Source organism: Manacus candei, unplaced genomic scaffold, assembly GCF_025592945.1.
Source record: "Manacus candei isolate 608988 ecotype Guabito, Panama unplaced genomic scaffold, ASM2559294v1 h1tg000060l, whole genome shotgun sequence".
Lineage (NCBI taxonomy): Eukaryota > Metazoa > Chordata > Aves > Passeriformes > Pipridae > Manacus > Manacus candei.
The window spans coordinates 1,817,805-1,833,084 of record NW_026138108.1 but is presented as its reverse complement, the minus strand read 5'-3'; the positions used below and the strand labels follow the sequence as shown (position 1 = coordinate 1,833,084).

Below are 15,280 nucleotides of genomic sequence, written 5' to 3'. Positions count from 1 at the left end.
CATTCAGTGTCCTAGTGTGAGCTCTGTGGAATTGTTCTTTGTGTCTTGTACTCAGATGTCCTTCTGTTTGCCCTGTCCATCAGAGGTCTTTACACAGTTCTGTCCTGTCTGCTTAGGATGGGTAAATTAATCTACAGTGGAAAGAAAAGGAGTAAAGAAGTGAAGCAGCTTAGTTTACTGTAGCAGTTTAGCTTACTGTAATACCAATAAAGTAGGAGATAAACCTCCCCCACCGAAGTTACAACAGCAAATGTGGAAGAACACAAGGAGTCTGGGTTTGTAGTCAGGCTGCTCATTGCCTGACATGTAATGAAAACATTCCCTTTGGTTTAGCCCATCTCTGAGACAGCTTTGCTGTTTGCTTTTGGACAAAGTATTTATTCTCTCTCTGTCTCAGTCCTACATCTGTAAAATTGCAAAGGATTGAAAACATCCATTTGGAGAAGTGCATGCAGCCATGATGCTGACATCTTGAGAACTTGAAAGATAAATAAAAGCTCAGGACATTCAGAAAAGAATCCAGAAACACTTAAATGATGTCCCTCATTATTTTACAAATGTAAAATATATTTTGCATAGAGGAAATAGCAAATTCTTAACTACAAAGCCATGAGAAGGAAGAATATCTCTTCATATTTTTCAGGAAGCTGGAAAGTAAATGTTCACCTGTAAACCTGCCAGGCAAGAAATCCATAATTCATGCAATCTGCTTTTCATGTCAGCTGAAAATCAGATAGATGATAAATACAAATGAAAAGATGTGGCACTTCTTCATATTAAACAAGTTTTTGAGATGTGCTAATTGTTGTTTTCTTCTGGCCATGGCTTTGAAGATAGCCAGATACAACTTGGGTTTAGCCTTTTTTGGACTTCAGTGGTGTGGTCAGCTATTCCTGCTTAACTTATGTTACTACGGTTATCAAGAGGGTTTTGTGGTAGGAAATAAAATTAGAGGATGAAATCATTGCAGGTGAAATCTTTGCAAGGATGTTTTAAATTGCACTTCACTCTGTAAAGCTTTTTTAATTAAAGCAAGTATCAGTGGTTTTTGTCTGTACTTCTGTAGGTGCTAAACCAAGCTGTCATTCTGATTCTCATTCATATTTGTGAGGGTTTATTTAATCCATATTGCTGTGACAAGTTACAACAGTTAAAAATATTACTATTTATGTTATTTCTAAAGAAAATACATAGGTTCCTAATAGCATGGCATTTCCAAGAAAGATGTATAGTCATGAATGATGGTTACAAATAGATGACTCTGATTGTAATAAATATTTCCTGCATCTGAGAAAAATTCTAAAAAGTTCCCAAACTAAACTCTTCCATTATCACTGAATAGTCTGACAGGAAGAAGCTGAAAATTAATTATCTGAATTAAGTGTACATTGGAGTAAAACAGATTGCAGAATGTTCTCTTCCCTTCTCCTATAATCCAGATTTCCTTCCTTTTTTCTCTGCTGATTTTCAATTTTAGCTGTGATTATTTTCAATAAAAATAGTTGGGTTTTGCAGTTTTTCATGTACTTGAAATTGAATTTCTTGAGATGGAAATGAAAACTCTGAAGGACTCCAGCTTGTTTTTCTTGGGCATTGTATGGTACTTTTTTTTGCAAATGCCTAAGTTTGTTTAATTGGAAAATTTCGTAGTTAACAATTTGGGTGAAAAGTTTGAATCAGCTGTTCTGGAGATTCCTTTCTCATCAGGGTGAGAGTAGATTGTGAAAAGTTCAGTGCTTCGGTGAGACAATAGGTGGTCTGAGGGTGGGATGTTTTCTTTACAAAAAGTGTTTTTCATGGTAATCCTGAAGTTTTTACATAAAACACTCTTCCTAAAGTGACAACCATTATCACTGCACGGGTTTGCAAAGCTGTAGATTTGTTTTATGTTTTGCATTGGTAAATCAAATTGTGGTTTATCTAACCTTGTTTTCCTGTCTGTTTCAAAACAGGCATCTCTTGTGGAAAGTCCATGATTAGCTCCATGAGTCTCATGGGAGGAAGCAGTGGTGCCCCACTGTATGACAGAAACCATGTTACTGGAGCCTCTTCAAGTAGCTCATCCAGCACTAAAGCCACTTTCTACCCACAGGTATGTCTTGAAAGTGTACTTGTGAGTTAGGTATCTCCTCCTTCTCAAGAAAAGAAAGATGAAAATTTGTGCTACCAAATAGAATGTTAAGAACTGTTATTCTTGGGTGTTACAGTTTATGATATGGAGGCCCAGTTCAACACTGGATGAACTTCACAAAAGGGCTTTGTTGTAGTCCATCAGTATTATACAGTGTTTTATGGTGTCTAAAATGTTTTGTTATTAGAATGATACTCAGCTGGTTTACTCCTGGACATTGCTGTTCTTCCCTTGGAGATGCCACCTCCTTTGTTCTTTGTAAAGTCTGATGTCAGTGGCCCAGTGACATTTTGCACTGCATAATGCTGCAGGCACACATGGAATAATAAGGCAAACAAGATGCAACAGGACTGGAATGCAAACGCATGTGAAATAAGCTTGACTGGCTGTTTAGATAAAGTGTCGATTGTTGATTCAGAAAACCAAGTGCATACACTGGGGGAAAACACTGGTACAGCAGTGTAAAGCAGAAATTGCTTTGCTTGCATTTTTCTGCTACAAAAATTTAGCTCCATTTCTGGCTTTTAAGTGGAAGTGACAGAATTTTAGTCACCATATCACGTTTTCATGAATTCGAAGATGTATAGCAAGAATGGAAATTCTGTATGAATACATAGGAGAGGTACAAAAAGGTTACTGTTTGCCAGCATTTTGTCATGACAGTTTTTTTCCTGAGTGCTCCTGAGCAATACATTTGCTCTTACACTCACACAAGCTGCCAGAGATGATCTACCAGCTATGCAGGTGATTTTTCAGAAGTATTGAATTAGGAGCCCACATGAATGTGTGGGTATACTTGCATTTGTGTTTACTTGTAAACTATTATGCTGTATGTGGGCATTTTCATTGATAGTGTTTCAGCAAGTGACAAAGGTGCTCTCTATCCCCCTTAAGAAGGACAAAGATGGAAAAGAGAGGCTTGTGAGCTTATCTGTTGATAAGGTAAAATTAGTTACTTCTTGCATTGCCTTCTCTGTGAAGCCATCAAGAAGCTAATCACAGCTAGCAGACATTTGGAATTCAGCAGCCCTCCTAATTTAGCCTGTCTCATGCTTCACCAGTGTCTCTCTAACAAACTGAACAATTTCATGCTAGTACCTAATTGATGTATCAGTGCAACACTAAAAAGGATGAACAGAAAAAAAACTTACTTAAATAAAGCCTGAAAGAGAAAAGAAGCCCAAGAGCTGATCTGCCTGTGTGATTCTGTGGGATCTGTGTTACAGGTCAAAAGATCAACTGTTCCGTTTGATTTTTGGCCTAAGCTAATCTGACTGTTGCTGGGAATTCTTCTTCCTTGCTTTCCACTCTGGGCTATGTCAGCCAGGGCCTGCAAGGGATGATATCAACCTTTCCTTTATGAAAGGCATGCTGGATTCTTAGAAGGAAGCTAAAGTTACATTAAAGTTACTGCTTAATCCAAATGTTGTGGTGAGTTCTGCCTGGTAGCTGATTACCCAGCTTTATGTTAATAATCAAAAGGACAGATCTCAGGAGCTAGTTGTCTAGGCTTTTTCGTTTTGTTTTTACACATTTTTGTGTTAATGAGAGATGCTCCAGTGAATAGAGCCTGGAAAAGAATCAATTAAGTTATGCCAGTTTATATACATGAGAACCTGGCCACAGGCATCCTGGCTGACATGGTTTGCTGCATTTAATCTCAACATGAAGTGATATTGGTGCAGCTCAGGGTTTTAGTAGGAGCAAATCCGAAAGTAGCATGCAGTGCTCCTCCAAGGAAGAGGATTTCTGGAAGATACTCTTGGAGCAATTACTCATTATTCCCCACACCTGGCAACAAGCTAGTCTCCTTTCACAGGAGTCTGGATGCAGGGCTTGTCAGTATTAGTAACGATGAGCTCAACTCAATGGTCAGGAATCATTTTGCTGCACAGTGAAGACGGAAACAATGATCTCCACTCCAGTGATTTTAGAGTATTATTATGGGAGAAAAGCAGAGACAGAGGAAGGATGGTGACTGTGGCAGGCCATGATTTGGCAGAATGCCCAGGACAGGCAGTGTACGAGATGGTCACATCAGTAGCAAGGGTCAATCAACAGCAATGGTGCAACTTTCCACACTGGAAGGGGTGAAGAAGCATTCTTCTTGGGTTTAGGCCAGTGTCCTTCTGGCCATGTCAGGGGTTCTGCTTCCTGCTAGAGGAAGAAGCCTAAATTATTCTGAATCATGCTGAACTTTTTTTCTTCTGTGAAGGTTACCAGCAACCAGGTATATGCACACATAGGCAGGCTATAATTATATTTTAGCTCATAGGCTTTTTGCATTGTGAACTGTGCCAAAATGATATGTTTAGAGAACAGCAGTAAAAATGAAACATTCAGGGAAGGGTGGAGTTGTATTATTATAGTAAAGGAACTTGGCTTCCTGACCCTATTATTGACCAGGGTATGTTTAGGGGCTGGGAGTGAAACATACTTTTTTTCCCATTAGCATCTGCTGAGGATGCTACCAGTCCTTATGTCCAAGTCAGTGCACTGAGGTTCTGCAAAATTAGGTCTAATTTCCAGCTTTACTGCAGCCTTCCAGTGTAATAACGGATGTGGCAAAGAAGAAAATGCCCTGTACTTTGAGAACTTTAAAGGCCTGCACTGTACCTAAGTCCAAAGTAAAGTCTTGTAATGAACTCTGATCTTTAAAAATGCATTAACCCATCCAAGCAGCAAGGAGAGGAAACTAGAATAAGGATGAGTGACAGGGTCACAGGCATAAATAATATTTTCAAACTAAATAAAGTTGTATAATTAATCCAGAATTTCACACTTCTTTTTCTTCTTCCTAGATCTTGAACCCACCTCCTTCCCCAGCTACTGATCGCTCCCTGTATAATGCAGATATGTTTTATTCCTCAAACATTCCTTCAAACACAAGATCATACAGGTACAGTTCAGATAAAAAGGTTTGCCAAATTTTCTATTGATCTGCCTTTAATTTTAGATCCTAAGTAATATGTTCTTGTTCAGACATGACTTTATTTAAAAAATCCTTTTCCTCTTAATAAATGACCATTCAAATTATGTATGTTATATTGCTGTGCAACAGTTACTGACCATCCTGTATAGAGAAGGTTGGTGTTCTCTGTCCGTTTCTTCAAGCTTGTCTTAAAACTCTTTGATAAGTCTTGAGGATAAGCCTAAATATATATATATATATATATATATATATATATATATAAATATAAATAAGCCTATTTCTTAGTGACTGGGCTAAATGGTCATGGTGGTCTCCTCAGGCAGGTTGGGGGCTGGAAGAATATGCTGCTGGCTGAGGATACTTATGCCATTCAAATTTAACACAGTTCGGATACTTCCTGTTGGATTGCTCTGAAAGCCTGAATTAAGGCTCACATAGTATTAGTGAGCAGGCATCTTGACTGAGCACACAGAGCTGTTCATTCTCAATCTCTTTCTTTTTTCCTCAGATTGCAACTAATGCATGTGCTTTATTTTCTTTTTTTTTTTTTTGCAGGCCATACCTTATACGAGGGATAGCTCCACCCACAACCCCATGCAGCACAGATGTTTGTGACAGTGACTATACTACCAGTCGATGGAAGGCCAACAAATACTATATAGATTTAAATTCAGACTCAGATCCTTATCCCCCTCCACCCACACCTCGCAGTCAGTACATGTCGGCAGAAGAAAGTTGCCCTCCGTCTCCTGCCACGGAACGAAGCTATTTTCACCTCTATCCCCCTCCACCCTCTCCTTGTACAGACTCTTCATGACCTCAACAGAAGGAACTTTTCCTGTAAATATTTTAAAATATGAACAGATTTAAAATATATATTTTATGATTTAAAAATAAATCTGGGTGGGAATTAAACAAAACTAAATGTGAATAAAAATGGGTGGGAGGGATGGGGCTGTGAAAAATTGTACAGAGGAAGAATATTTATAAAATTGATTTTTTTAACTTAATTTCCATTCTTTTGTGCCATATTTGCCTTTTTGAAGTCATGTAACTGACTCGGTCTCCAAAGGATTTGGGGAGGGAATGTTGAGACTTTCTGCATTTTTAAGTCACCTTTTTACATGCAAAGTTTATGCAGTTCTTTTTATTAATGTGAAACAAGAAAAAGAAGTGGCTTGTGAGAGGAGGAGGTGTCTAAAGAAAGATGCAGGTTTATCTGTAGAGAAGTAATACACATTTAAGTACAGTTGTCAGTATCATCCCTTCACCACCACTGGGAGAAAACATGCATGATCACAACCCTTAGATGCTCCTGTTTGCAAGTGAGCTGAATGCTTGCCAGCAGAACTTGTGTGCCAAGACCTGAATTTTAAACCTCCTTCTGCATTTGCTTAAGCATTGAACTGAAAGAACTCTTCTTTTGGCCAAACCTTCCAGCTTAACTAAACCCACAGGTGTCATGTCCTACCTCATGTCAGTACCACTCTGCACATGACCAATTCTGTAACTGATTCAAGTTAAATAAGATAACCAGTCCTAAAAAACTTTGTTTAGTTCTGATCAGTTCTCCACTTGACTAAGTGAATGGTAGCAGAAGCAGTTGTATTGATCTGTGGGTGAGAGCAAAGGTCAAGTTTAAGGTGGTATTTAAGGGAAGAGAAATGCCCAATAAACTGCAGATTTGGTCAGACTCACCATTTTAAATGTAATTAAACCAAGCTCCTTCATCCTTCCTTGGAAGCTCTGATGACTGTCTGGGAAGAGGCTGAAATAGTCAGCTGGTTCTCAAAAGACAGTGCTAGTTCTCTTTTTCCCAGAAGTCCAATAATCACTGTGCCAGGTCTCTGAGATATTCACTGGTGTTGATTTGATCAGAGAATTGCTTCATCTTTTAATGTCCATTTTCCAAGTGGAATTGTCACTTATATTCACATGAGGAAAGTTGTTTGAGTTTTAATCAGTGTTTGTAGAAAATGGTATCTGCATAGCTCAAATTAAAAATGCATTCAAACAGTTTAGTCATATTCCACAGAAATTTGCCACGTAATGCAGATTTAGAAATAGACAGGAAAAAAAAGAACAGAGGGAGAAAAGACAAATACTCATTTACTCTTTCTGTTGAAATACAAAAGATGAACTCTAACCTTAGGGCATCAAGATCAGCAAAGTGCTTGTGTTCCCAACTCCTAGCAAAAAAACCACTTTGGGAATGGGGGAGCTAGGATCAGTCCCTTTCAAATTCAGAAGATAAATTTTTGCTTTGATTGCTCTTTTGCTGTAGCAAAAGGGATTGGGTATTGTTATGGCACTTTATAAATTCAGTACTGGTAATGATAATGTGATGCCTCCTTGGGACATCTGAGGGAAGTTCTGAATATGCAAACTTGCACCTGTTTCTGCAGCTGCTGAATAACAGATGCACTGGGCCTCTGACAGCTTTAATATTGACGGCAACAACGAAAACTTTCCTTGTTTGAACTTAAATTGTAACTTGGTTTTGGGTCTTTTTAGCAAGTTACTTGAGTGCACATCAGAGAAACCCTACAACTCTGGGAGAGAGGTCTTTGTTGTGGTGGTGGAAGGGCTGGGACCACAGTGTTCTGATCTAGTTTGTGTTTATTACTCCAGATCTGTTCTTCCTGTCTGTATAGTTCAAGGATAGGATTTGTGCTGTCACTGACTGCTGTCAGTGAAGCTCTTAAAGTAGGTTTTACTATCTTATCACTAATTTTTCCTTGAGAAATTAAGCACAAAGAAGATGTCCATGGTTTTTCATAGAGAAAAGTACAGAAAGGGAGAATACAGCACTGGAGTTTAAGAATGGATTCTTTCCTCATCCTCTATGAAGATTAGTAATTTTGTGGTATGCCATGATGGGCAAGATCATAGTTTGTTTGTGACTTGGTACATCTCTGAACTAGTGGTTTGGTGAAAAAAAGCAATTCTCACATGATCGTGTTTCAATTAACTAAATTAGGAATATAGATGCACAGAATATTTTATGAACCACTACAGTCATATAAAAGAGTATTTGTTCTGCATTACAGCAGTTGGTAGTCCAATATCATATCATATGTAATTTTCTGCATGATAACTATTCACTGTTTATAATGAATTCATTAGTTGTTTTGTGTTACAATTCTAGCTTAGAGAAATACTGCATTAATTTTCCTGTATTCCTGTGATGACACTGGATGCAAAATTACTTCAATTTTTTTTTTTCATTAAACCACTGATCTTTTTTAAGAGCCACAATTATAACAAGCATAACCACTTCATCTGAAGACTTGTATCCTATTACAAACCTTGGAATTGAGACCAAGAAAATTATCATTCTTGCTGAGAGCTAAACTCTCTTAAAAGTCACATTCTTTTGGAGCTTAAGTGTTCAGAAGGAAGGAAGCATTTGCTGAATGGGGTAAATTAAGTGTACATTTTTATTTCAGTTGAACATTCATAGCCTCTTGCTGCTGATGTTTGCTGAGAAATTCCCTCCTCTGAGGCATCTGAAGTTTGGTGAACAGAATCTAAGCCCCATATTGTTCCATAATACTGACATTAAAAGCCTCTTCCAAAAAAGATTGTATTCAAATTTAGCATCTTAACATTTAAATACTAAATACTGGATTTGATTGCTGTAGACTGCTGCTGCATTGTAGAGTGCAGTAGATTACTGCACTCCTTATGTTAGAAAAGACCAGAAAGAAAATTTGAGTGACAGGAGTGACTTCTCTCCAGAAATAACTTCACTGTGTACTTAGTGGTTTCTATCCTGTGAGCTTTCAGGCTAAAACATAGAAAATAGGTGCTATTTTCTAGATCAGGATGAGAGAAAGAGTTGCAGGGAATTAGTGAATACTTATGAGAAGTTGTAGCAGTTCAGGGATGAATAGGAAATGTGGGAGGGGAAGGTTGTATTTTTATAAGGTTTAAGCATAGTTTTATTAATGCAAAAGTTTTCTGTGAGAAAGTGGACTGAAATATTCTGAGAGTTCTACCCTAAGAACCTACAGGGGGTGCATCTAATTTGACTACCTATGTGAGCTTGTGAGTACTTGAATCAGTGTTTTCAACCACTATTTTCCAAGCCCGTTATGACTGCATATTAGCACTTGGAACAACTCACGGTGTAGTACAGAATAGTGTCTGCAGAGCAGCTAGTAATGGACAAATGATACGATTGACTCTGTTTACATTTAAAGGAGAGATGTCCTAGAACAGAGCAGCTTACCTGCCTTCCAGTGCAGTCATGAAAGCATCCACTTAGTCATCTTCTCTTTTGTAGAATTTGTCCTGTCTGCAGGGCAGGTGTAGCAGCAGTGTGAAGCTATAGGTAAATGGACAAGTAATCATCTTTGACAGTGAAGTATTCTTTAATTCCAAGGAAAGTTTTCTGTAAATTGTCACACAATTATGGCTTGACTTTACTTCAGCTGGACTGGTCAACAGCTGCTGCACCTTTAAATTTGCAGTGGAGGTAATGAGTTTGTTCATTATTGCTGGATGAGTTTGAGGAAATGTCATGAGCACTATCCCAGCTGTTTTACTTAGACTTCTCCTGTCTGGACAGATTGCTAAAGAGCATTTAGTCGAAGATTAAGCTAAATCTGTATGTATGACAAATAACATCTTCTTCAGGATAGCGTCAGTACAAAATGCTCCATGTCTAAAAATGAGATTGTGTCATTATCAGCATATTTGAAAGAGGAAGGCAAAAAAGAGTAGAAGAAAATTCTTTTGAAATAATGGCTTTGATTTTCAGTAATAAACCTTCATTTCTGTGGTTTGCAAAGGGTGCAAGCACTTCCCTAAAAATTCTAATTCTTTTCAAAGTAACAACAAAATGGTCTCTTCTTTCAATACTTGTTCTATACACTTAGGATAGGCTTTCAGGAAATCTCCAGGCCCATTTACCCTAGATCTGTTCTTCATCTGGTGTCTAGAAGGTCATATGCAAGATCTAGGACTCACCATATTCTCCTCATTTTATGCCAACTGGTGCCTCTTGGATTCTGGGTCTTTTGACATTCTAAAGCTCTGTACACAGCAGTGAAAAAGGATTTGGAAACAGGAGCACTCAAGTGAGGGCTGGTCATGCTGGACTGATGTCATTCCTCCGTTGTCTGCAGGGTCATATCCCTCTGCTAGGGAGAGCTCTTGTGCTGCCCTTCATCAGAGCCTCTAAAGCATGTTGTACTACTTTACAAGTGTGCACAGTTAAACTTCACAGATGTTGTGTGTGCTGTTTGCTTTGAGCATTTTTGGAGGCAGATCTTTTCTGTCAGTCATTTTGTTGGGTTTATGTTAAGTCAGTCCAAATGAGTAGCTGTGCTTACAGTTGTACCACAAGTGATATCCATTAATGTCAGGAAATGAAAACAGAAGGCAAGCATGTTCCCAGTAATTAATAACACACAAGACTGCCTGGCATGGAGCCCTGAATTGAAAGTAACATATTTGCTCTTAACAGTGCTGAAGGGCATTTTGTAAACATCCATGCCTGGACAGAGCCTTGGACAAGCCACTGTCAAAGATGATAACTGTTTACAGATCAGTCATTTGGTTGTTTCTATGTTTGTTATGACTCCATTATGAATTATGAGTACAGTCTTCACTGTAAATTTGGCTCATTGGTAGAAGATTCATTGAAGGCTGAATCCTAAACTCTGAGAGGTGTCTGCTGTTTCTGCTGCTGTTCCCTTAGGTACTGCAATACTTTCTTATCATCATTATATGTAAAACTCCCCTTCTTCAGCTGTTGTAAGTTTAGCTAAACAGCTTAGGGGATTTACTACATGTTAAAAGAAATACTAATATACATAGATATTTTCAATCCTGTCAGGTCTTCTACCTCTCCTCCTGAGAACACTCCAGTTTTTGTAAAGGGTATCTTCCTTTTATTTGTTTATTTTGAGGTTGGCCAGCTATGCTGTGGGCCTTTTCACAGCGGATCATACCCCTGTAGGGAAAAAAATGAAAAAGGAAAACTTTATTTTAAATCAATGGTAAGCCTGCTGATAGGAATGATGGAAACCAGTCTGACGTGTCTTCTGCATCCCACAACAAAAGCCTTCGAAATGCCATGTCGTGACACGCTGACAGTGCTCCCAGCCACCTCTGACAGCAAGCTGCCACATCCTGGCTGTTCCCGGCATGAACCACAGCCCTTGTTGCAGCCCACCACTGGAGTCAGGGGCTAGGTTCTCACCAGCCAACACAGAATCCTGGTGGATAGAAGACCACAATGGCTATTCCTAAATGGTCATTTTATATTGACAAAATACATGCAGATAATGAGCTTAGAAGGACTTATCAGAGGAGAAAAGTGAGTTTGACAGCTACAGTGACAGACTGATTCACCAACATTGACACTTTTGAAAAGCAAGTACTCCCAATGATGCACCTCTCTGTAAATAAGAATAATGCTACTGTTGTGACAGCATTCCTGGGGTAGCTGTGTTTGACAAAGGGAGCGATATTCCAGTTTGCTTTGTACCGAGATCCTGCAGTCTGTAAATAGTTGTAAATGGAATTCATCAGCCTGTGGAGATAAAAGAAAAGCTGTTGAAAGCAGGAGAACTGCTTTGCTGTTGTACGGGAAATTTGGAGGGCGTCATAAACAAAACTCTAACCTAGACCGCTTTCTTACTTACCTACTTGTATCGCAATTGCTGCTATTGTAAATGTACAGGAATATACAAAGAGTACCAAGAATTTTTATGATATAACCAACACATAATCTTTTTATATTTATATTAAAATGTGTATTCTGCAAACACCGTAATAATTACAGCTTTATTTGTGTATCATTTTGTAGCATTTGTTACCTCAAAAGACAACCAAACCCAATACTTCAGTGCCTTGTGTATTTTAAACAGATTAACGTATAAACTGGGGGGGGGGAAGTATATTGTACTCCTCTGGTTTTAACAAAGCTTTGTATCATTTTTAGGGTTCTCTTCAGTTAAAATACATACAACCACAAGTTGAGGAACTAACTGAAAGCTTACAACTTTGGAGATTTTTAGAGCATGCATGTTTTGAATTTGTAATATATTGGAATTTCTCTCAAATGCATTCTTTCAAGTTAATTTTGATTTATATATTCATATCTATTTCAACAGAAATCCCAATACCTGTCAAAAATACGTAGCATTTTTTAAAATATAAATTCCAGTAACTGATACTTACGTATTTGGGGGATAAATTAATGCTCGTTTCAGCTCGTCACCATTTTCATCAGAGCCATAAAATCTTCATTGTGTTACAGAAAGTCTTTATCAATTATTTTTCCAAGCATAGTCTTCTAGCATACAAACGACTTGGTAATACTGTTGTAAAATAAACTTCTTTGAGGCTGTCATCACCTCAGATTATCCTACGTTAACAATTTTCTGGTCATGAAACTGCAATGTTTCTTTATGTTAACAAAACCAAAGGCTTGTTTGAAGTAACTGGTATTTTGTATAAATATTTGTACAGATAACAGACTCTGTATTTGTACTATAGATTATGTGGATTTTGTTTTATAATAAATACTTTAAAAAGATTTGGTTAGCAGCTCTTTTTATGAGCAAAGCTGTTTCATCACCTACAGTAGAGACAACCAGCCATATCACGATTGTTTTAGATACTATTTAAGATACAGATAGTGTTGCTGTCTCCTTGGTTTAAATTTTAAAATGTACAACAACAGCAAGAGCAGAAGAGTGAAGAGGGTGACTGGAAAATGAATCACCTTTAGAATTACAATTGTTAGCTAGCTAAAGAACTTACCACAAGTTTGTGAGCATCGTGACCTATAAAAATTGTTACACTCCATTGGAACAATCTCAAGTGTTTTGAGTAGACCAGATCTGATCTGTATTTCCTTTTTAATTGTATGGTATCTTTTAAATGAATGCTATAGGACATCAAAGTAAACTTTTTAACTAGTGGCTTCTCTTTTTCTGTGGTGAATGTACTTGAAAACTAGTTTCATGGGTCTAGTTTAGTCTTGATTTCTACGGTCAATATTAGTGGTCTCAGATTTGTGAGATTTACTGTTTAACCTTGAAGTCAAAACAATTTTCAATGGAGATATCCTTTCCCCTGCATGGTGGTTGGATTAAACTTAGAATGAAGCCTTTCTGAACAGTCATCAGCAGTCCTGGTGATGTCCAGTTCCATTTCTTTGGGCTTTTCCAGAGTAGGAAAAATTTTAGCATACAAATTCAGGGACATGCCTGTTTCCTGCAAAATTCTCTCAGTTTTATATTGTACTGAACTAGAAAATGTCAAGAGATTTTTCCTCTTATCCACATTATCCTTGCTAATAAAGCTTAATATAAATAGACCCTGGAGCCATCATATAATGACTGCCTGACCCTAGTGGTTTATACTGTCACTGTGATTAAGATGCATTTGTAGTTTGTAGGAAAAAAAATAATAATCTGAAGTTCCTGTGCTGTGTACAGCCTTCCATCATCCTGTTGTGTTATAAAAGTGGTACCAAATTGCCCAGAAGAACGGAAAGCTTTTTGGGATTTCATATGGCATGAAGCAGAACTCATGGCTGTATCTAGGCTTTCTCTCCTGAGAAGATGCACAAGGACTTTGCCTCTTGGAGTGGACCCTGTCTGATGTAGTGGCTGGTTGCAGAGAGGTGTGTGATACATATATCCCACACAAGGAATACAGATTTCTGCACAGCATACCTAACATTCCTGTTCCCCTAGTGCCTTAATCCCAGATGTTTTTTGAAAATGGAGGAGACAGTATTTTCTGTTTGCTCCAGAAAAACTTACTCAGTTGTCTGACTGGATTTTTGTAGTCTTACACTCCCACAATTTACAGATTCCTTAATGGGTTAATTGGGAAATAAAGCTCTGATATATCGTTGTCTGAATGGAACCTACATACGTTCCCAGGACCAAACCTGCAGTCACAAGGAAGGATGCCTAATTCTAAATCCACTGGTCCTGATCTTGTACAAAATTGCCCCAGCTGTTACTGTCCATGGCAGGGCAGGTAAGGTGTGTGGTTGATTTTGTGCAGCATCACCAAGGATTCAAGTGAGTAACTAGTTGCATCTGGATGCACTAGGAAGTGGCTTAAGTAGTTGAAATGTATTCTGTCACAGCATGGGTGACTCACAGCTGTGCTGGGGAAAAGCTTGGTCCTGACCTATTCAGCTATACCAATCTCCTTCCATGCTTTATGCCAGCCTCAAAGCAACCTGGAGTGAAATGCTGCACATCAGAGCAGTGTCGAAGCTATCTGTGTTACAGACCCTAAAAAGGATAATTAGGCATGAGTGTGATGGGTTGACCATGGCTGGATGCCAGCTGCCCACCAAGCTGCTCTATCACTCCCCTTCTCATTAGGATGAAGGGAAGAGAAAATAAGATGGAAAAAACCCTCATGGGTCAAGATAAAGGCAGTTTAATAAAGCAAAAGCAAAGGTCATACACAGAAGCAAAGGAAAACAACAAATATCTTCTCTACTTCCCTAAAGTAGTGCTTAAGTACACGTGGCAGTTGCTCCAGAACACAAACATCATCAATGACTAATGCCCTCCGTTCTCTCCTTTTCTCTTAGCTTTTATTGCTGAGCAGACATCATATGGTATAGAATATCCCTTTGGTCATTTGAGGGATGTTCCTTCCCAAGATCTTGCCCACCCCCTAGCCTAATAGTGAGGGGGAGAATGCTGGAGAGACAGCCCTGATGCTGTGGGAGCTCAGCAGTTGCCAAAACACGGGGGTGTTACAAACACCTTTGCAGCTGTCAATGCAAAACACAGCACTGAGAGCTGATATGGGGAAAATTAACTTCATTTCAGCCAGACCCAATAAAATGAGGTAACTGTGGCCACGTGTTGCCAAAAAGCCCACATAGAGTTATGGGGAGAAGAAAATTCTTCCTGCAAAACAAATGCTTTTTAGAACAGGTACTCCCCAGATGTTTGCTTTTCAACCACCTGTGCTCTGAGGGGTTTTACACAGGTTGTCCTTTGAGTGAGAGGCCAGGAGATGGTGGGGTGGCCTTTTGGGCAGTGTGTGCTGCTGTGTAGAGCATGGTGAGGGAAGGCAATCAAACACACAAGCTCCCTGGATTCTGCGTGAGAGACTGACTGCAACAGGCTGCCCACAGCCCTGTGAACAGCACAGGGCACTCCACACCACAGCCTTCTATTGACCAGTGCAGGTGGTTGCTGGAATCTGCTCAGAAA

General features: G+C 38.8%; 1 protein-coding gene across 1 annotated transcript in view; it reads left to right on the top strand.

Annotated features, from left to right (window-relative positions):
* The window catches only part of LRP5 (LDL receptor related protein 5), a 141,407-nt gene extending 128,792 nt beyond the window's left edge, over nt 1–12,615 (top strand). The window contains exons 21-23 of the mRNA XM_051804153.1: nt 1,953–2,092; nt 4,933–5,030; nt 5,619–12,615. Coding sequence (XP_051660113.1) covers nt 1,953–2,092; nt 4,933–5,030; nt 5,619–5,880 — 500 coding nt within the window. The 3' untranslated portion in view covers nt 5,881–12,615. The remainder of the gene's footprint in view (nt 1–1,952; nt 2,093–4,932; nt 5,031–5,618) is intronic.
* Nucleotides 12,616–15,280: the final 2,665 nt, after the last annotated feature.